The sequence below is a fragment of the Pleurodeles waltl genome, chromosome 8 (assembly GCF_031143425.1).
Source record: "Pleurodeles waltl isolate 20211129_DDA chromosome 8, aPleWal1.hap1.20221129, whole genome shotgun sequence".
Lineage (NCBI taxonomy): Eukaryota > Metazoa > Chordata > Amphibia > Caudata > Salamandridae > Pleurodeles > Pleurodeles waltl.
In genome coordinates this window covers 359,805,515-359,828,305 of record NC_090447.1, presented here as the reverse complement: position 1 = coordinate 359,828,305, position 22,791 = coordinate 359,805,515, and the positions used below count along the sequence as shown (strand labels likewise).

At 44.2% G+C, this 22,791-nt stretch overlaps 1 protein-coding gene across 4 annotated transcripts in view; it reads right to left on the bottom strand.

Moving 5' to 3' along the window:
• Positions 1 to 22,791, bottom strand: part of RPGR (retinitis pigmentosa GTPase regulator) — a 427,988-nt gene that overhangs the window by 186,480 nt on the left and 218,717 nt on the right. Inside the window, exon 14 of one of the 4 annotated variants that reach the window (XM_069204234.1) lies at positions 1,917 to 4,284. The exons of the other annotated variants lie outside the window; for them this stretch is intronic. Within the exon in view, the coding sequence (XP_069060335.1) occupies positions 2,038 to 4,284 (2,247 nt within the window). The 3' untranslated portion in view covers positions 1,917 to 2,037. Of the gene's footprint in view, positions 1 to 1,916; positions 4,285 to 22,791 lie in introns of those variants that run through there. 4 annotated transcript variants of the gene reach the window in all.

Here is a 22,791-nt window from a genome sequence, read left to right as displayed (position 1 = left end):
GTTTTAGTGAAAGCACTGGAGAATGGAACCCTCCAGCCACCATGAATGAAGCAATGATAGCACTCGTTTTGGCACCAATTAAGGAGGACCCAGAAAACCACACGTGTCATGGGCTCCAATCCATGATTAACTTGGATACTAAGATTATCAGCTAAGCAACTGCGAGGAGACTATGAGGGTTGTGCCACACAGAGTGCAAGCAGTTCAGTCAAAGTTCATCCCAGTTAGGTCGGCAACAGTCAAGTACATAGACTTGCCGGTGTGCAGCACTTTCCTGAGACAGACAAGTCGTATTATGCAGTAGAGGTACTTAACATAGATGAAGCTTTTGAATCTGTCGGGTGTAACCCCCTGTGTGATATGCTGGGACAGTACAATTGCAGGTCAGTAGATGTAGTAAGCTAATATACTTGCAACTGATGACAAGGTTGAAGGGTGAAGACCAGCAGAAGGTCTCAGAGAACTGGAGCTTCACTGTGGCAAAAGACAGGGCTGTCCCCTGTTGCTAGTTTTGTTTACACTGGCACAGCAGCATTGAGGAGGGAAATGTGTGAGTGTGATGTGCAGTAGAGGGCATAACTCAAATGGTGAGTTCAAGCCAATGACAGGTTGGTTTACCTAGCGAAAGCGGTAAGGTCAACCCCAAGGCTCTTGCTTTTGCTAGAAGATTCCATGGCTTTATATTGAACTTGTCCAAGTGTTTAGATTGGGCTGACAAAGGTGTACTTCCCTTGCTTGCTATGCAGTAGAAAGGGAGAGAGTTGAATATTTAGAGATCCACATTGCGCACAATGTGAAAGACAAGATTTCATGGAACACAGGTAGAAGGTATTCATAGGTTCTTTGATTACTTGGACCACCACACTGCTGTTATCTCTGATCGGTACAGTGGCACTGGTCAAGATGGTGCCGCTGCCCTTTGTCTCTACGATATACAGGGAACAATGTTTCTGGCACTGATGGCGCTATTCACCATGTTGGAGAGTGTGAATTTTTAATATGGGCAGATTAAAGGTCCAGAATCAAACTGTACACTCTCATATTCACCTACGAACAGGGGTTCTGGCGCCCCCAGATATAAAGTGCTAATAAATAATTTATACATTACATACACTGTATTATTATAATTATAAGATGTAATAATGAAGAATAGCAAGTCCTTGTTTAGCTTTATATGCGCACATTGCTATTATGCTGGTAGTATATATATATATATATATATATATATATATATATATATATATATATATATAGGCAGGTCTCTATTACTGGCCTGGATTTGTGAAGTAAAACCGAATTAAAACATAATATGATTTTGTTAGGAAAGACATCAATGGGAGGACAATCCTGGCAGAATCACATAGACACCTGAAAGCTTATGATGGTTGGCTTTGAAATATAACCCTTTCTCCCATCCCAGAAGACAAAGGCACGTATTGTGAACAAATTATGAACCCCAAAGGTAAAACCAACATAAGCATCATTAGAAGATGAACGAAAACAGCCTTTACATAGTTCATACATCATATATAACGAGCTGCATTAGTACAATCCTGGCGATTTCGTACAATATGGACACAATATCCAAATGTGCTGAGGTAGTAATACATTTTAAGAAACACTCTCAAATGTCTGTCTAGTACATGTGCACCTGGTAAAAAGTTAGAAAACGTAAAACACAATTGCTTTTGAGCAACATATGCTTGCTCTGTCACTTGCTCCATTGTTTAGTTGGTACATAAAATATGCATAATACCATTTTTACGTTGATTGCAGTCGGGTAAGAAGACGTCTTGGAGGGCATTACCTCAATTCGTCTGCGTCAGCAAATGAATACGCCTGTATGTGATTAGTTCAGAAAATGTTCCACAAAATAGAATCTTGCTTTGGCTGATCGCGGTAATGGGCACTATGGATTAACAGTGGCTGCAGTTTTATATAGTAGTAAACCTGGCTGCATTGATAAAGTCACATATAACGGCAGTGAACCACAAGATAATAGTGCAATGGAAGGAGACTGACAGAGAATTAACTATATCACTTTAAGGTAAGGTAGTGTGGTAGCACGGTATTCCAAAACTGCTCTGACTTCTGCATTTCGTGTATTACATGTTGTTTGGAATGCATTTTCTGCTTAGATCTTTGCATATTTTCTTTTTTCCTCTCGCCTTCACTGGACTTTTTCAGTTGCATTTTTTTGTTTTCATCTTTTGGCGTTTTTTTCTCTATTTCACTTTCATCATCTTCACCTCCTTCAGTTTCAGTACCTTCCTCTTCATTTTCAGGGCCCTCATCACCCTGTTCTTCCTCCTCTTCGTCATCTTCTTCGCCTTCTCCTTCGTCCTCCGCATCACTCTCTTCTTCACCCTCTTCTTCTCCCTCTTCTTCGTCCTCTTTTTCTTCGTCCTCTTCTTCACCCTCCTCTTCGGCCTCTTCTTCACCCTCCTCTTCGGCCTCTTCTTCACCCTCCTCTTCGGCCTCTTCTTCACCCTCCTCTTCGGCCTCTTCTTCACCCTCCTCTTCGGCCTCTTCTTCACCCTCCTCTTCGGCCTCTTCTTCACCCTCCTCTTCGGCCTCTTCTTCACCCTCCTCTTCAGCTTCTTCTTCACCCTCCTCTTCGGCTTCTTCTTCATCCTCCTCTTCGGCTTCTTCTTCACCCTCCTCTTCGGCTTCTTCTTCACCCTCCTCTTGGTCCTCTTCTTCACCCGCCTCTTGGTCCTCTTCTTCACACTCCTCTTCATTCTCTTCTTCTTCACACTCCTCTTCATTCTCTTCTTCACCCTCCTCTTCGTCCTCGTCTTCATCATTTTTTATGTCTTCACCCTCATCTTCTTCTTCCTCCTCCCCATCTCCATCACCCTCTCTCTCTTCACCAGCCTTATCCTCCATTGCACCATCTTCCATCTCTTCATCTTTGCTGTCTTTATCTTCTTCAGTGTTCTCATCTGTACTTTCTTCGGCTCCTTCTTCATTCTCAAGTGCTCCATCTTGATTCTCTTCTCCTTCATCTTCGCTATCTCCCACTTCATCCTCATTTTGTTCTTCTTTCACTTCATTCTTTCCTGTCTCCTCTTCCTTGTGTTCTTTCTCTTCGTCCCCTGTCTCAACCTCTTCTTCATTCTTTGTGTCATGCCCCTCAACATCAGCATACATCTCTTTATTTCCAGTTACATTTCCATCCTCACTGTCTTCTTCGCTCTCTGTTTTGTTTTCACTTTCACCTGTACAAGCTTCTCCTTTACTCTTTTCGCCACCATGATCACCATCAACTTCTTTACTACCATTTTGTTTAATCTTTCCCTTAGTGCACGCTTTTTCATGCCTGCTTTTTTGCCCACCTAGTGGCAATGATTCAACTTGTTTAGCTTTTACTCCTGTTCCATTTCCTTTTGTTGACTGGTTTCTCCCACTTTGTACAACAATGACATTGTTCCGTTTGTGGCTCATTTCTCGAGGTTCAATTTCACTTTCATCTACTTTGCCTTCAAGTTCTCTCTTCTTCATTCTTTCATTTGAGGAGTTGTTTTCATGTTCACTTTGATATCCTTTTCTGACTGCCGTGGCTTCTCTACGAGATTGGGTTCTCAGTGCATAATCTGAGTAACCATTCCTTAATTCCTCACTTGAAGAAGATGACAACGAAATTATCGCAGTTTGCTTCATGAACCTGTCCCTTTTGCTTAGGTGACTATCTTTCTCTCCTTGACTGCTTTTGACATATAAAGTTCCATTTGTCTTTGATTGCTCAGTTTTGCTCATACCTTTATTATTTTGGTCTGATACAGACTTACGGTTTCCGGCACTTTTAGCCTTTGGTAAGGTTTCAGGACTTGTGACCACATTTTCAGGATCTGATTTTACATTTCTACCTGATTTCTCCTTTCTTGCATTCAGTTTTTTCTCAGCGCCTTGGACACAGCCACTTTTATCATGATGAACAGTTTTAGAATGAGAATTACCTTTCTCCTCTCTATTTTGATATCTTTGGTGGTCTAGGCTTGCTTGGCTAGCAGCAAATTGTAACCTGCCCGCAGCAGCTGCCTTTTTTAGTCTGCTTTTCATATACTGTTTGACTGTCTCGGATTTATCGTCAGAGGGATCGGAACTGCTGCTACTGGTTTCTTTATGGCCTGAGATTGAACTATGCCCTGGCCGTTCAGACATTCCAGTCTCCCCTTTGAAAGATCCTCTTTTTGACTTCGCACAAGTTTGCTTGTCGATCTGGTACGTTTTAATATGCCCACCCTTATCATCAGATTTCATTTTCAAATTTATATGGTTCTTCTATTCCGCATGAGAAGCACAGGATGAAAAAGAAAGAAGGAAACAAGTAAATATAGGTGAAATTAAAAAACACAAACAAGAGTAACATAAATTCAAAGCAGAAGATTAAAAAAAACAGGTATTAAACTTAGAATAACAGTAGGTATATAAACGATGAGAATGCAAAATGACAAAAGATGTAAACGTAAAAAAAGACAGTGAAGCAGATTATGCAAGCGGAAGCTTAGATTCACGTGGGAAAGTACATTTTCAGTGTCTGGCAGACACTGCCAGCGGTTGCCTGCAGTGAATGTGCCATTTGGGTTTCTCATTGTATTACAATTCCGTACATCGTTTGGAAGCTACTTTGTAATGCATCTAAACAATATATTGATTTTGAGCGAGGTATACCCACACAGATACTGGTGAAATGTGTTTTAAATGACTACATTTGTAAAAAAAAAATACGTATAGAAAAAGAAAGTATTTAAAATATCATAGCATAAGAGAATACTACACAATTAGATTGGAGGAACCTTCAAGGTTAAATGATCTTACCCGTGGGTTCTTAAAGCACTACACCGTCTACGGCGCTATTTTCCCCAATTTACGGTGTCGCACAATGACAGTGCTGACCTCTTCTCAAGTCACATTTAGGCAATATTGGGCACAGGTGTAATATTAAGCACGGCTATTAAGGGGTCAACACATCAGCAACTTGTAGGCCAGAGCAAGCAGTTTTTAGCCTACAGTCTCACTGGCAAGAACAACTTGCTACTAGAGGCTCATATTTGTGCGTTTGTGTTACAGTCCATCAGTCTTTGGAGGCTGATCCTGGAGGGCTGTGTGTTGGCTGCTGACGTCTTCTTTTGCAATGCAATGCCACTCCTCTCTCTTGGACCACTGAAGGTATCTCTGTGGCAGGACAGACTTCTGAATGATTGTCTTCAGCAGTTGTAGACCTGAGTCAATATTGAGGGCACTCAGCTTCCACAGCTGTTGCCTCTTGACCAGCCTTGGCAGGTGCTCGTATTCGGCAATACCGGCCTCGGGGATGGGGCAGATCTCCCAGTTCAGTAGATCCTTCTAAGACTGCACTAAACAGCAGCAGTACCAGACATTCAGGCTTCAGGGATGTCAGCCAGTGGGGTGTTGCCTGCCTCAAAATTTCTTTAGGCAGTTCCTCACAAGAGCCACGCTCTGGAAGACCTTATGACTCCCATGGTACAGATTGGTCCCGGTTTCTTCTGCGTGGTCCATACACTGGGGACACGGAGAGTCGCGCTTACTGCGGAGCTAGGTACTCTCTTTTGGACAGGCAGACAGACTTCGAGGAGTTAGGGAGACAGATTTCTAGGAGCTAAGCAAACAGCTTCTTCAGAAAGTTGTGCAGACTTTAGATGATGTCGACTCACCTCTGAGGGAGTGACTGTCAAACAAACATCAGGCCTGGTCTCAAAGCAGGTCTTCCAGCTCACTCCATTCCCGTGTCAAGAAGAACTTGGAATTGGAAATAAGTGGAGTGTTTTGGGTCCCACTTTAATAATCTTTTTGCAGATAAGGAATACGGATTCAAGTTCCTGGAACTGGTTTGCGGTGTTTCTTTTTTAAACATAAATGCCATTTTCTGACTGAAGTACAGACACAGGTTTGTGCAAGGTGATGGCTATCACAACACGTAGTGATGGCTTGAAGCAGGAGTATTCAAGACTTGGACACAAGGAAGACTGATGACTCAGCACTTAACTGTTATCAGCATTCCTCAAGTAGCAACAAGGGACAACTAAAGAGCAGGCATTTCCTAGAAATGTCCCTATCATTAAAAACAGAATCTGCTGACTCACCCCTTTTCCCTTACCATACACTAAATGTCAATGGTCAGCAAAATCTAATCAGCAATTCTTTGCTAAAAGGTCAGAATATAATTTCCAAGGGTAGCCCTGTCTCCATCCTCCACACCTTAGTGCTTGCCTCTTCATCCTCCAGCCACAGCACAATGCAAGCAAACCAACTTCAGCTCTCTGGGGAAGTTTAATTGATCCTGCATTTTGTGCCATGATAAACGTGGGACCATCCAAAATGGATGGCACGGACCCGAGGGCACATACTCACATTGCACACAGTCTCACTGTCATGAATGTGTCACACATACACAATATACACATGCACTGAACATGCAGTGCAAGGTTGTGGGTGAGGAAAAGTCTGTTCAGGACTTGTAATTCACAGAAATAACTATTAATGCCATTGATCTTTCAACTCAACTACCCAGTAAATGGACAGCAGTCCCAAGCTGACAAAAGAGAGCATGTGTGTTGCACCTCTCCAAGTGTTTCTGGCCATTTTCATTACACCATGAACAGCCCAAGGCATCAGTACACATGCTGGGTGCTACACTAGATTAGTGTGTTAGCTGGGCAATAAAAAAGTCATGATACCAGTTCCTCCTGCAGTTGGGTTACGCATTGGTACTTGTCTGTTTACTATGCAGGGGACATTCCCATTCTAACACCACCAAAGTAAACATAAAAACAATACAATTATAGGGTTATATAAACAAGAAATAGCAGACACTTCACACATATCTGAAAATATTTTGCCTAACAAGGTGGCACAGTCAGCAACAAATGTCAACACAAAGGCCAATAGCATGATAGATGGAATACAACTGAATAATTTTAAACCACTCACAAAGGCTGCTTACTCAATAAGTGCAAAGTTTTTTGCTGGTTCACATAACATGAAATTTCACTTGATTTTTGCTTGCGGAACAGTTGTTCGGTGAGAAAATGTTTGAGAAAAATGTTCTCTTTCAACCAGTGTCCTGCTGGTACCTCAGGTTATCTTGTGTCAGGTATATACTCATGAAAAATGTTATTTGTAGTGTACCTGTATTTCACACAATTCCACACAAAAAATCATATTTCGCAAGTAAAACTGCAAGTTTTGCATACCCCAAACAGACCGACCAAAAAAGCTATTGGGGGATGGTCCTCGGATTAATATTTGGCAGACACTTCACATGCATCTGAAAATGTACCTGTTAACAAGGTACCATTCCCAGCAAAAGATACCAGTACAAGTACTAGGAAATAATATAATTCATATAACATGAAAGAAAGAAATGGCAAGCAACACTGTAACAAGATGCAGTGCGCATGTATCAGAAGGTTACGCCCAATGTGTTATCAGCTGAAAATGTAAAACGGCTTCTGCTTCCATCCACTTTATATCGTGTATCCGGCCTGAACCACTGAGTGCAGCAGCTGATTTCTAGGCCACAGCTAATGCTAAATCTATGAACTTCCTTCAGCTTTCAATTTTGAAGGCCTAATCATAACCCCAAATGGACTTGCCACGAGTCTATATAAATTAGATATGGCGGTTGTAATTGAAACCAGCTCGGTCTCAATCTTCCAGAGTGGCTCTGACCTTATGGTTACAGCCAGCATTCTCGAGAGCCTTCCTTGGGCACTTTTGTGATTAGTTCCAGTGTATATCCTACCGAGGAGCTTCTGACTTAAACAGGTCAGATGTGAGAAGCAGAAATGTAAAAGCTTAAATCATTCATTTCTGGAGACCCCCACTGCGCACAGTACCCTCTTGGTCAGTCCCTGTCTTTGATAGAACCGTTCCATAACAAAGCTATTCTCTCCTTGCATTTTAATGTCCGTCAGCTGCGTGTCATCTATAGTTAGAAACACGTTGTACAAAAGAGTGACTGCATTTCTTCCAGCATCAATATTGTCTGCAATACTTTGCGTTACAGCGGTTTAGTGTTCCCATAGCCCCAAGAATGGTGTACAGCATGCACTGGCAAGCCAGGTGTGATGATCTGCCTAGCTAGTAGGTCATTGCGTTGTTTGAGATCCTAGAATATGAGTAGCAATTCGGATTTATATAAGTTGCACTCCTGTCCTTGAACACTGTATCTCTCCTGCTCCTAAGCCATCCAAGGAAAACTTATAGAATGCATAAGACTGCATAGCACTGTGCTGCATGTACAAATATGGAGTGTCAAGGCCACTGGGAAGTTACCCCAAATAGACTGAGCTATAGAAATTAGAGTTTCAACATGCTGAATGTGTTTGTGCTTTGCTAATTCTATTTTGGGCTATCCACTGGTTGACATTATAGTTGCACTCCTAGAGAGTAATATTTAAATTTTGGGACCTCAAGGCCGTGTCACATTTGTGGAGAGGTAGCATCAATTTTTTCACTGAAACTTTTTTCCGTTCCCCAATCCATATAGCAGAAATAATATTGTTGTTTTGAAGAAGCTCTGACGCAGCTTTAAGGGATGGGAGAGGCCACTTCTAAAGAAAACCATCAGATCAATATTGTGATTGCTTAGAGTTTGGCTTCATGGGAAATAAACACGATTTATTCCAATTTACTCTCAAACCTGACATGTAGCTACGCTTATGAAGGGGTTGAATTCTTGGGGTTACATAAAATAAAAGAACAACATCAACATACAGCAAGATGGTGTCAGATGATTTGTGCACCACCCCACCCCACCTCTAATTTTAATTTTCTGTCACACGTTCAATGCATAATACAAACATCATCAGTGCAAGCAGGTGACTGTGTTGGTTACCACACTGAACTGGCCAGTCAGCAGCTATTACCCACACCAGCCTCAAACTCGCAATTGGACTAGTATACAAAAGTCTGATTTAGTTTGTTAGCTACAGTAATGCCATTCTAAGGCATAATATCCTTCAGTATCCTTCATTAGTAAGCACCCAATAACCACCAGACAACCTGTTCATGATATGGAATGAAAATGTCACTTACCCAGTGTACATCTGTTCGTGGCATCAGTCGCAGTAGATTCGCATGTTCTGCAATAGCTCGCCATCTGGTGTTGGGCCGGAGTGTTACAAGTTGTTTTTCTTCGAAGAAGTCTTTCGAGTCACGGGACCGAGTGACTCCTCCTTTTGTCTCCATTGCGCATGGGCGTCGACTCCATCTTCGATTGTTTTTCCCCGCAGAGGGTGAGGTAGGAGTTGAATTGTAGTAATAGTGCCCATGCAATGGAGTGACTAAGTATGCACCTATTTAAGGTTGAGATGATACATATATAAATAATTGAAGGTAACTTCCAAACTGCTACAGGCTCCCGGGGAGGCGGGTGGGCACATGCGAATCTACTGCGACTGATGCCACGAACAGATGTACACTGGGTAAGTGACATTTTCAGTTCGATGGCATCTGTCGCTGTAGATACGCATGTTCTGCATAGACTAGTAAGCAGTTATTTCCCCAAAAGCGGTGGATCAGCCTGTAGGAGTGGAAGTAGTCTGAAATAATGTTCTTAATACGGCTTGACCTACTGTGGCTTGTTGTGCGGATAACACGTCTACACAGTAGTGCTTGGTGAATGTGTGAGGCGTAGACCATGTGGCTGCCTTACATATTTCTTGCATTGGGATGTTTCCTAGAAAGGCCATGGTAGCACCTTTCTTTCTGGTTGAGTGTGCCCTTGGTGTAATGGGCAGCTGTCGTTTAGCTTTAAGGTAGCAGATTTGGATGCATTTAACTATCCATCTGGCTATACCTTGTTTTGAAATTGGGTTTCCTGCATGAGGTTTTTGAAATGCAATAAAGAGTTGTTTAGTCTTTCTGATGTTTTTTGTTCTGTCAATGTAATACATTAATGCTCTTTTGACATCTAATGTATGTAGTGCCCTTTCAGCTACGGTATCTGGCTGTGGAAAGAACACTGGAAGTTCCACTGTTTGATTTAGATGGAACGGTGAAATAACCTTTGGCAAAAATTTAGGATTGGTCCTTAGGACGACTTTATTTTTGTGTAGTTGTATAAAAGGTTCCTGTATTGTAAACGCCTGAATCTCGCTTACTCTTCTTAGGGAAGTAATGGCGATGAGAAATGCCACCTTCCAGGTTAGGAACTGTATGTCGCAGGAGTGCATGGGTTCAAAAGGTGGACCCATAAGTCTAGTTAGGACAACATTTAGGTTCCATGAAGGAACAGGTAGTGTTCTTGGTGGTATAATTCTCCTAAGGCCCTCCATGAATGCTTTAATGACTGGTATCTTATATAGGGAAGTTGAATAGGTAGTCTGCAGGTATGCAGATATTGCTGCAAGGTGTATTTTAATGGAAGAGAAAGCTAGGTTAGATTTTTGTAAGTGAAGCAAGTAACCCACTACATGTTCTGGAGTTGTGTGTAATGGTTGTATTTGATTAATATGGCAGTAGCAAACAAACCTCTTCCATTTACTTGCATAGCAGTGCCTGGTGGATGGCCTTCTGGCTTGTTTTATGACTTCCATACATTCTTGGGTAAGTTGTAAGTGCCCGAATTCTAGGATTTCAGGAGCCAGATTGCTAGATTCAGCGATGCTGGATCTGGGTGTCTGATCTTTTGGTTGTGCTGTGTCAACAGATCTGGCCTGTTGGGCAATTTGATGCAGGGTACCACTGATAGGTCTAGCAGCGTTGTGTACCAGGGTTGCCTTGCCCAAGTTGGTGCTATTAATATGAGTTTGAGTTTGCTTTGACTGAGTTTGTTTACCAGGTAAGGAAGGAGAGGGAGAGGAGGAAAAGCGTAAGCAAATATCCCTGACCAGTTCATCCATAGGGCATTGCCTTGGGATTGTTTGTGTGGGTATCTGGATGCGAAGTTTTGGCATTTTGCGTTCTCCCTTGTCGCAAACAAGTCTATCTGAGGTGTTCCCCAGAGTTTGAAATAAGTGTTCAGAATTTGTGGGTGAATTTCCCATTCGTGGACCTGTTGGTGATCTCGAGAGAGATTGTCTGCGAGTTGATTTTGGATCCCTGGTATAAACTGTGCTATTAGGCGAATTTGGTTGTGAATTGCCCAATGCCAAATCTTTTGTGCTAGAAGGCTTAACTGCGTGGAGTGCGTCCCCCCCTGCTTGTTTAGATAATACATTGTTGTCATGTTGTCTGTTTTGACGAGAATGTATTTGTGAACTATTATTGGTTGGAAAGCTTTTAGTGCTTGAAAAACTGCTAGAAGTTCTAGGTGATTGATATGCAGTCTTGTTTGATGTACGTTCCATTGTCCTTGTATGCTGTGTTGATCGAGGTGTGCTCCCCACCCTGTCATGGAAGCATCTGTTGTTATTACGTATTGTGGCACTGGGTCTTGGAAAGGCCGCCCCTTGTTTAAATTTATGTTGTTCCACCACAGAAGCGAGAGGTAAGTTTGGCGGTCTATTAACACCAGATCTAGAAGGTGACCCTGTGCTTGAGACCACTGTGATGCTAGGCATTGTTGTAAGGGCCTCATGTGCAGTCTTGCGTTTGGGACAATGGCTATGCATGAAGACATCATGCCTAGGAGTTGTAATACCATCTTTGCTTGTATCTTTTGTGTTGGATACATGGGTTGTATGATGGTGTTGAAATTTAGAATTCTTTGTGGACTTGGAGTGGCTACTCCTTTTGATGTGTCTATTATGGCTCCTAGGTATTGTTGTACCTTGCGCGGCAGAATGTTGGATTTTGTAAAGTTGACGGTGAACCCGAGTTTGAAGAGGGTTTGTATGATCTGATTTGTGTGATTTGAGCACTGTATGAACGAATGGGCCTTGATTAGCCAGTCGTCCAAATATGGGAACACATGTATTTGCTGCCTTCTTATGTGTACAGCGACTACCGCTAGACATTTGGTAAAGACTCTTGGTGCGGTTGTTAATCCGAAAGGCAGTACCTTGAATTGGTAATGTATTCCTTTGAATACAAACCTTAGGTATTTCCTGTGCGATGGGTGTATTGGTATATGGAAATAAGCATCCTTGAGGTCTAAAGTTGCCATGTAGTCGTGTAGTTTTAGCAATGGAAATACTTCTTGTAGTGTGACCATGTGGAAGTGGTCTGATTTGATGAAAGTGTTCACTACTCTGAGGTCTAGGATTGGTCTCAGTGTTTTGTCCTTCTTTGGTATCAGAAAGTACAGTGAGTAAGCCCCTGTGTTTATTTGTGTGTTTGGCACTAATTCGATTGCATTCTTTTGCAATAGTGCCTGCACTTCTATCTCCAGGAGATTGGAATGGTGTGTTGTTAAATTTTGTGCTCTTGGTGGTATGTTTGGAGGGAATTGTAGAAATTCTATGCAATAACCATGTTGGATAATTGCTAGAACCCAAGTGTCTGTAGTGATTTCCTCCCATGCTTTGTAATAATGACCTATTCTTCCCCCCACTGGTGTTGTGTGGAGGGGGTGAGTGACATGTGAGTCACTGTTTAGTAGTAGTGGTTTTGGGGCTTTGAAATCTTCCTCTATTTCTAGGGAATTGCCCTCCTCTATATTGTCCCCGAAAACCTCCTCTATACTGTCCCTGGTAACTGGACGGTGTGGCTTGTGAGGTGCTGGCTTGTGTGCTTTGACCCCGAAACCCCCCTCGAAAGGGCGTTTTACGGAATGTGCTGTAATTCCCTCTGCTCTGCGGGGAGTAGAGTGCGCCCATGGCTTTGGCAGTGTCCGTATCTTTTTTGAGTTTCTCAATCGCTGTGTCCACTTCTGGACCGAACAGTTCTTTTTCATTAAAAGGCATATTGAGAACTGCTTGTTGAATCTCTGGTTTAAATCCAGACGTTCGGAGCCATGCATGCCTTCTGATAGTTACAGATGTATTAATTGTCCGTGCAGCTGTATCTGCAGCGTCCATGGAGGAGCGTATCTGGTTGTTGGAGATGGTCTGTCCCTCCTCAACCACTTGTTTTGCCCTATTTTGTAAGTCCTTGGGCAGATGTTCAATGAGATGTTGCATCTCGTCCCAGTGGGCTCTGTCATAGCGCGCAAGTAGTGCCTGGGAGTTTGCGATGCGCCACTGGTTTGCAGCTTGTGCTGCGACTCTTTTAGCAGCTGCATCGAACTTGCGGCTTTCTTTATCTGGGGGTGGTGCATCTCCAGATGTGTGAGAGTTGGCCCTTTTCCTAGCTGCTCCTACAACGACAGAGTCTGGTGGCAGCTGTGTAGTGATGAAAGCCGGGTCTGTAGGAGGCGCCTTATACTTTTTTTCCACCCTTGGTGTGATTGCCCTACTTTTGACCGGCTCCTTAAAGATGTCTTTTGCGTGCCGGAGCATACCAGGGAGCATAGGCAGGCTTTGGTATGAGCTGTGGGTGGAGGAGAGTGTGTTGAATAAGAAATCATCCTCGACCTGTTCTGAGTGGAGGCTTACGTTGTGAAATTGTGCTGCTCTAGCCACCACTTGAGAATACGCGGTGCTGTCTTCTGGTGGAGATGGCTTTGTAGGGTATGCCTCCGGACTGTTATCTGACACTGGGGCGTCGTATAGGTCCCATGCGTCCTGATCTTGGTCACCCTGGCTCATGGTGGTGTGAGCTGGGGAGTGTGATGGAGTTTGTGCTGGTGAGACGTTAATCACGGGCGGAGGAGAGGGTGGTGGGGTAACTCTTTTTACCACTTTTGGTTGTGGTGTCTGTTCCGTCTGGAACTCCAACCTTCTCTTTCTCCTAATGGGGGGAAGGGTGCTTATTTTTCCTGTCCCCTGCTGTATGAACATACGCTTTTGCGTATGGTCCACATCAGTTGCTTGTAGCTCTTCCTCAAACCTATGCTTTTGCATTTGGGAGGTTAGCGAGTGCTCTTCTGTATAAGAGCCTGAAGCTGGGTCGCTTGCAGTTTGTTTCGGCATCGAAACCCTGTCTGCGTGTTTTTTCGGCTCCGAAGTGACTTTTTTCTTTTTCGGGGCCGAAACCTCTCGGCGTCGATCTGTTTCGGTGCCGCTGTCTCGGCGTCGAGCCGTGTCCACACCGGCATCTCGGTGTCGAGGCTTGTCTCCAGCACTTTCTCGGTCCCGAGAAGGCTGCGTGCCGGTGTCTCGACCGGAGTCGGACGATCTCGGCACTGTTTGGGCCTTTTTCGGTGCCGACGGTCGGTCACCGAATTTATGGGTCGAGCCATGGCCTGGTGGCAGTGGCGTCCCCTGGGCCTTGTAAATGTTCCTCTGAGTGGATTTCGACGTCTTACTCACGGTTTGTGTATCGTCGAATCCTTAGGAGTCTGAGTCTTGGATCGAGAAGGTACCTTCCTCTTCTTGTTCCTCGAACTCCCGTTGGGCTGTCGGTGCGGACGCCATCTGCAGTCTTCTGGCTCGACGGTCTCTGAGTGTTTTTCGGGACCGGAACGCACGACAGGCCTCGCAGGTGTCTTCGCTGTGCTCAGGTGACAGGCACAGGTTGCAGACCAAGTGTTGGTCTGTGTAGGGGTATTTATTGTGGCATTTGGGGCAGAAACGGAACGGGGTCCGTTCCATCGGCGTTCTTCAGCACGCGGTCGGGCCGACCAGGCCCCGACGGAGGATCGAAAAACTACCCCGAAGGGCACCGGAGCTCTTCGATCTTCGATGCGGTGTGGAATCTAAGTACGCCGATCCCGAACGCAACAATACCGACGAAAATCTTCGGAAATTAGCTAATCTTCCGTTCCGAAACTCGGAGCGACAGGAACACGTCCGAACCCGATGGCGGAAAAAAAACAATCGAAGATGGAGTCGACGCCCATGCGCAATGGAGACAAAAGGAGGAGTCACTCGGTCCCGTGACTCGAAAGACTTCTTCGAAGAAAAACAACTTGTAACACTCCGGCCCAACACCAGATGGCGAGCTATTGCAGAACATGCGTATCTACAGCGACAGATGCCATCGAACCAAGCATTTTAGAGAGTATGGTGTGGCTTCATTGGCAAATAAAGCTGCCCAGATCTGACCGAATCAAAGCTTGTAATACATGCAAAATCCTGGTCGCCAGAATCTTTGCCAACACCTTATAATCTATGTTTAATTTGACAAAGAGTTCAACAGGACGCACTTTGGATTAAGGACTATGTCAATCAACGCCACCCTAGTAGTCCAGGGCAGCACACCCACTGATCGTGAGTGGCCAGTAGGAACCATTATGTTGCACAGAATTGTGCTGGGAGGCTAAAGTACCCAGGATCTTTCCAATCTGCAAAAGTTTCATCTCATTAAGTACGTCAGCCTGCATACGAGGTGGTCATCAGACAGGGCTGGCAGATTAGTTTCCATCAGATAAGTTACAATAACTGACAACCGTGGCACAAACTGTGAAAGGTACATGCAGGACTAATATTCCCCAACGATTGTGTTGATATCATTTTATGCATAGCACACTCCTAGCTCTTCATTCAGTCAGCATTGTTAGCACCTATCTGTTATCATCAGCTCTAATCCGCTAGGCTAACAAGTGACAAGACGTGTCTTCATCATTGATCCTAGTGATACATTCTCCATGATCTATGCACCACAGTCTCTCCAGTAACACTATAATGTCCCTTACTGGACTACAGTGTGATTGATAAGGTGCAATCACGTACACTTTCTTACTTTTTATATTTGCTTTTCCTGATCTAATATGTCCCTCAGCAAAGCATCTCTGAATTCTATGTTCAGTTTTACTACAATGTAGGTGCAGACCAGCCTTTCGCTGGGTTTTCAGACTGCCTTAGCTTTCAGAGACTCTTCTTGGGTACACCGTTCCAGTCAAACCTCTGAATGAGCAGATGAAAAACTTTTAGACCTACTAAATTAATTGTCCCTTTTTCCTTTTCGTCTCTCTTGTGCTTTATGATCTATTAGCTATTCTAGGTAATATGTTAAAAAAAGGCCGTATGGCGTTGACAACAAACCAATGTTTTCTTAAATTTCTTCGCTCAGAAAATCCTGACAGTTAACAGAATTCATTCAACCCAGTTTCAGCTGCCAATTGATGAAAATATCTTCTCACCTTGTCATATATTGCACAAGGCTTCCTGACCATGCTAATACGAAAGCATCATATTTCCAGACATCTGAATTTGTTATTAATATAGTTGCCCAGAAAAATACAGATTCAGTAAAACTATTAATCAAGCAGTTCACTTTTGCTCCATCTTTACAAAACTGTGCAAGGTGAAACATGAAATGAACCTTAAGAGAACATAAAACTTTCCATACCTTCACTGAATCCACAGAAAAGCACATGGCAGTTGTAGGGACTGTTTGGGTTTCTCTACAGCACAGTATCAAGGTCTGCTTTAGCATTGAATTTTCCAAGCATAATTGTTCTAACACTTGAACTAGGTCTTAGAAAGAATCCAAATTATACCCAAACATAAGGTGTTATTTGCGTCACAATTGGTCTAGCACTAGGTTCTGAAAAGGTCTGCTGAATTGCCTTCTTGGGTGCCTTGGAAAGGGAGACCACTCCCATTAGCCAGGGTTCCACCCTCCTCTCAAACATACAAGTGAAAGGTGTCAAGCATCTTCTTTTAGACCAGACTTCTCCTAGGAGTAGCTTGAGAGCTACTGGTAGCTCTCCATCTCCTGTGTGCAGCCCTGCATACTAAATAAGAAGCTTTTGCTTTGGTTGAACTAATATATATATAACAAAATTCAAAAGTCTGTAATCAAGATGAAATTATCTGTATTTTTAGAGCCTATAATTTCCAAAATATATTTAAAGCGGATATTTTAATGATAAATCATGCACCTTTGGGAGACGTATTACCAATTTATGTACCTCAGTATTTTCACCTTGGTTTCACGGGCGTTGCAGCAATGGCTGTTAAGTATTCCTAAAGCCTTTTTCACATCATTGCTGGCAATCAGTTGATCATAATTAGTAATCTTGCATAAGGTGTACAGTTAAGTAATATTGTCTGCTGTGTACAACAGTAATAATAGTAGTAGCTCTGAATAATTTTCATTGAACATAAGTAGCTCTTCTTGATGGAAAGGTTAGAGAAGCCTGTTTTAGACAGTCCCAAGAGCAAAAAAACACAAAAGGTAAAAACGTCTTTAGCAAATGTGTAGCTTTTGATTTCAGATGAAGATTTATGTATAACTGACTAACAAGGCACCAAACTTCCCCGTGCTTCACGGTATCAAAAATCAGGGACAGAAATGGTTGCGAATTGGCAATGAATGGGATGAAAAACGATGGAACTAATGTCCTGAGATGCAACTGCCACTTGTAGACATCTTTTTATATATGATTTAAATGGGAACTGATGTAAGAAAACCTCTTATTCTATCTTGGATTAGGAACCTCTGATACATTTCCCTAGATGCACTATCATCTTCGAAAGAGCAGATTATAAGGGCCTGCTTTCATAGCCGTGCCATCCATACAACTCACAGTACATCCCTCTAGGTTACAGTAAATGCGGAAACGCCTATGTGATCTCTGTAGTGGCAACATCCAGGTACCCTCCAAGCATGGAGTTCAGTCACATAAGCTAAGGAGAACACAAATTATTCCAGTTATAATGGATGAATGGTCCAAGCAACATGATAGTCTCAGTGACTGAAACCTGCAGATGCATCACACTTACTGGAGCCATCACTACTGTTACCAATGTGAATGATAAGAAAGAAATGGTTTCTTACCTGTAACTCCAGTTCTCTCGTAGGGGTATTTCCATGATAGTCATAAGCACTGAATAGTTCCGCGCGCCTGCGGGGACCCCGGAGCACTGTTGTGTAGTATATTCTTAAGTGCAATCATCAGCTCCTTGACAAAAAGGTCTGTGAAAAACACTTAAGAATAACAATGTGCAGCCTATGTGAACAGCTACACAGGCCAAATTGTTAGAAGAAAAAAAACAGTTGTAGTGTAAATTTCACGTTTAAACCTCTATTTATTCTATAAATACATAAATAAATACATTCTCATATTTTATTTACACCTCTCATGAGAATAAAACAATGTAGGGCAGTGTAGCCCATAGGCTGCCATTATACAGAATGAAAATAGAACTGTGCCTTTAAGAAAGTAAAGTCTTCCTGTTTCCCATCATGCACAGCAAAAGGCAGTTGCCTCAGTTCTTTTTTGGAGGCTATTAACCTGACATGAAGAAAAAACAAAACATTTGTTGGAGTACCAACCTCCATAATATTCATGTTCTATGTCAACTCCACCGGGGAGGAGGGAGGGTTGCTTATGACTATCATGGAAATACCCCTACGAGAGAACTGGAGTTACAGGTAAGAAACCATTTCTTCTCTCGTAGGGGATTTCCATGTATAGTCATAAGCACTGAATAGAGTAGCAAGCCCATCCCCATAACCGCGGTGGAGTAGACATAAGAATACTGAGAAAAACATGAATCATGCAAACAAATTCTTGAGCAAAGCCTGCCCAACCTGAGCATCTGCCCTAGCGTCTGTATCAAGGCAGTAATGCTTAGTAAAGGTATGGACCGACCTCCAAGTGGCAGCCTTGCATATTTCTGCCAAAGGGACATTTCTCATCAAGGCTACAGTAGCTGCTTTCCCTCTGGTAGAGTGGGCTTTTGGCCTACCACCAAGGGATTTGTTTGCTAACTGATAACATAACATTATACATGAAACAATCCACCTGGATAAAGATTGTTTAGATGTACCCAAACCTGTTCTGATTGGGCCATAGTTAATAAAAAGCTGTTGTGATTTTCGTAAGCTTTTTGTCCTGTCCAAGTAAAATTTCAAGACTCTCTTTACATCCAGAGAATGCAGAGTTCTCTCAGCAGGAGTAGCTGGATTCTGAAAGAAAGTCGGTAATGAAATTGTTTGGTTCACATGGAAGTCGGAGACTACCTTAGGTAAAAATTTTGGATGAGTTCTCATTACCACTTTTGCAGAATGAAAAACCGTGTAGGGTTCCTGAGCGCAAAGGGCCTGGATTTCGCTGACCCTACGCGCTGAAGTGATTGCCACCAGAAAAGCAGCTTTCCACGTGAGATGTTGCAGCGATGCCTTATGTATTGGCTCGAATGGCGGCAGCATCAGACGTGATAAGACAACGTTCAGTTCCCATGGAGGAGAAGGCTTTCTAATGGGGGGAAAAACCTTCTTTAAACCTTCTAGGAAATCCTTAATAATCGGAATCCGAAAAAAGGAAGTTTGTGAAGGACTCTTTCTGTATGCTGTGACAGCCGCCAAGTGAACTTTTATTGACGACAGTTGTAAGCCCGATTTTGCCAAACTTAACAAGTATGGCAGGATAGATTGTTCTCCACAGGAAACCGGGTCAATGTTGTTGTGTAAACACCAAATGCAGAATCTCTTCCACTTGCTTGCATAGGCTGATCGTGTGGAAGGGCGCTTTGCTTCCTTCAGAATTTCCATACAATCCTGAGGTAGGTTCAAGTGTCCATATTGCACTAGCTCAGGAGCCATGCTGCCAAACTCAACGATGAGGGGTTGGGATGAGATATCTGCCCTCTGAACTTCGTGAGAAGGTCCGGACGATATGGTAGCCTGATGTGTGGTTTGAGTGACCGGTGAAGAAGGTCTGGGAACCACCACTGGCGTGGCCACTCCGGAGCAATTAGGATCATTTTGGTCTGAACATTGGACAGCTTCTGGAGGACCGCCGGAATCAGGGGAAGCGGTGGAAAGGCGTAAAGAAATGCTCCTGACCAGCTTATCCACAGGGCATTCCCCAGTGTCCCTGGATGGTAATATCTGGAGGCGAAGTTTTGGCATTTTTTGTTTTCTGGGGTTGCGAATAGGTCTGTAGAGGGGGTACCCCAGAGTGCGAAAATGGAATGAACGACGTCGTCGTGTAGTACCCATTCGTGGTTCTCGTCCATTACCCGACTGAGGGCATCCGCTTGAACATTCTGGATGCCGGGCAGGTGAGTTGCCACTAGTGACAGGTTCCTGGCTAGAAGCCAATGCCAGATTGTCTGAGCCTCTCTGGATAAAATTCTGGACCTGGTGCCTCCTTGTTTGTTCACGTAGTACATAGTGGCCACGTTGTCTGTCTGGAGAAGGAGAGTTTCCGTTCTCAGAGAGGGAAGGAAGGCTTTGAGCGCAAGGTGGACTGCGCGAAGTTCCAGCAGGTTGATGTGATAGAGACTCTCTCTCTGTGACCACTCGCCTTGGACTCGAAGATGTTCCATGTGCGCCCCCCATCCGATCAGTGACGCATCTGTTACGATGGTTTGAGATGGGGGCCGTTGTTGGAACGGAATCCCCACCAAGAGATTGCTGGGTAAACACCACCACTTGAGGGATTGTAGGGTGTGAGGAGAAAGAAGGACTTTGTTCTCCCAATCGTCCCTCAGTTGACACCACTGATCCTCCAGGTTTTCCTGCAATGGTCTCATATGGAGGCGAGCATTGGGAACCAGATGGATACAAGACGCCATCGAGCCCAGTAGAGAAGCTATTATTCTTGCAGTGGCTTGAGGTCTTTCCTGCAGTTGTTTGCACTTCTGGAGAATCGATAACCGTCGTTCCTCCGAAGGAAACACCTTTCCTAGCCTGGTATCTACAATGGCCCCTAAGTAATGCAACCTCTGAACAGGTGTTGCTGTAGATTTCAGGAGATTGACTTGAAGACCAAGTTTTTGCAGCAGTTGTAGAGTCCATTCGAAATGTTGCTGTGTCTCGAGACAACTGGAGGCCTTTATGAGCCAATCGTCTAGATAGGGGTAGACGAATATTCGCTGTTTCCTCAAGTGGGCGGCTACTAGCCCCATGCATTTGGAAAAAGTTCTTGGCGCTGATTTTAGGCCGAAAGGTAGAACTGCAAATTGGTAATGGCGTTTTCCGACAGTGAACCTTAGGAATTTTCGATGTTTCTTGGTTACTGGGATGTGAAAGTAAGCGTCGCAAAGATCTATCGCACATAGCCAGTCGCCCTGACGTAGATGTGGATAAATTTGGTGTAAGGCTAACATCCTGAATTTTTCTTTGCGAATCCATTTGTTTGCTGTCCTCAGATCTAAGATGGGACGAAACTCTTGTTTGTCTTTTTTCGGTACAAGGAAATATCTCGAATAAATCCCCTTCCCTTGCTGGCTGATGGGAACGGGTTCTATGGCTCTTTTTTGCAATAGGATATTGACCTCTAACTGTAGAGCTTCGAGATGGCGGTTGGCTGTTTTGGGTGGAACAGATGGTGGAGGACTGGTGAATCTGAGAGCGTAACCATGTCTCACAATATTCAATACCCAGGCGTCTGTTGTGATGCGTAGCCACTCGTCCAGATGATTTGAGATACTTCCCCCTACCGGAGTGGATAACGGAGGAGGGGGAAGCAAAGATTCAGGGCTTAGACGTGGGAGCCTGTCGAGTTGCCTGAGTTTGAGGTGTTGAACGACCCCTTGTCGACCTTCGCTGAGTAGAGAAACCCCTTTGATACTGCTGTTGTTGCTGCTGCTGGGGGCGCGAAGACATCCAGTGTGGCGACTGATACCGGTGGGTGAAAAGTCGTCGTTGATATGGCCGGAAAACCTTTCTTTGTTCTTTCGGTCTTTCCATCCCTACCGCTTTCAAGGTATCTAGTTCAGCTTTCATTCTAGCCATCTCGTCATCGGCATGAGAACCGAACAAGGTGGAGCCCGAGAAAGGCAGGTTTTGTATTCTCTGCTGCGCTTCAGGTTTGAGTGATGTAAGTCTCAACCATGCATGCCTTCTGAGCGCTATCCCGTGTGCATAATTGTGTGCGGATAGCACCGAAGAGTCAGCTGCAGCACTTATAATTTGGTTAGACACCATGGCTCCCTCACCCACGACCTCCAGGAAATCTTCCCTTTTATCCTTAGGAAGATGTTCCGCAAACTGTATTAAAGAGTCCCAGAGGGCACGATCGTACCGCCCTAATAACGCAGTAGCGCTGGCTGCCTTCATCGTGACGGCTGCAGTAGAGCATACTTTTCGTCCTGCAGCATCTATCTTTCTGCTCTCTTTATCTGGAGGTGAAGAAGAAGATGGTGAGGTTGAATGCAGTTTCTTTGCCGCTACTATGACCACCGAATCAGGAACTGGGTCCGACCTCAAGAATAGAGGATCTTGTTCTGGTGGACGATATTTTTTAATAAGTCTGGAAGGAGCAGACTTTGTTGCGGCCGGTGCAAGGAAAATATCCATTGCTGGTTCAAGGAGACCTGGAACCAGTGGAAGCAAAGGTCTGGAAGATGTCCTGTGATGCAAGGTCTCGAAGATCACTGACGTCGATGGGGCAGGTACCGCCAGCGGGATGTTCAGCTTGGTTGCCCCTCGTACTAAGACCTCCTGGAACGTATTCACATCATCTATGGGGGACACTCTCGGGGACGGTGAGTCCGATAGGGTTGGAGAGTAGTCCCATGTAGACGAAGAAGAACGCCTGTGATGTGAATGCTGAGATCTCTGTGGGTCATGACGGTGCCGAGAGGAAGAAGAGCGTCTAGAGGAATGTCCCGAACGTCTTACAGACCGCGTTGGAGTCCTCAAAACAGACTCTGCAGGCGGAGCCGGAAGAGGCGCCGTAGGTGTTACCGGCGTCTGTGGCAATGGTGATTGTCGAGGAGAGAGTTGTGGAGACGCTGGAAGGAGGATGATTGAAGCCGAGGATTCTGAGGTTGTATAAACCCTCCTAGGTCTTTTTGATTGTCTCGACGTCGACACACTCCTCGACGTCGAAGTACGGTGACGGCGAGTGTCCTTCGCCGTCGATTCTTCTCGCCGTTGAGAATCTCTCGACGACGACCCTCGACGTCGCCGTGATGACGGTGAACGTCTACGACGTCG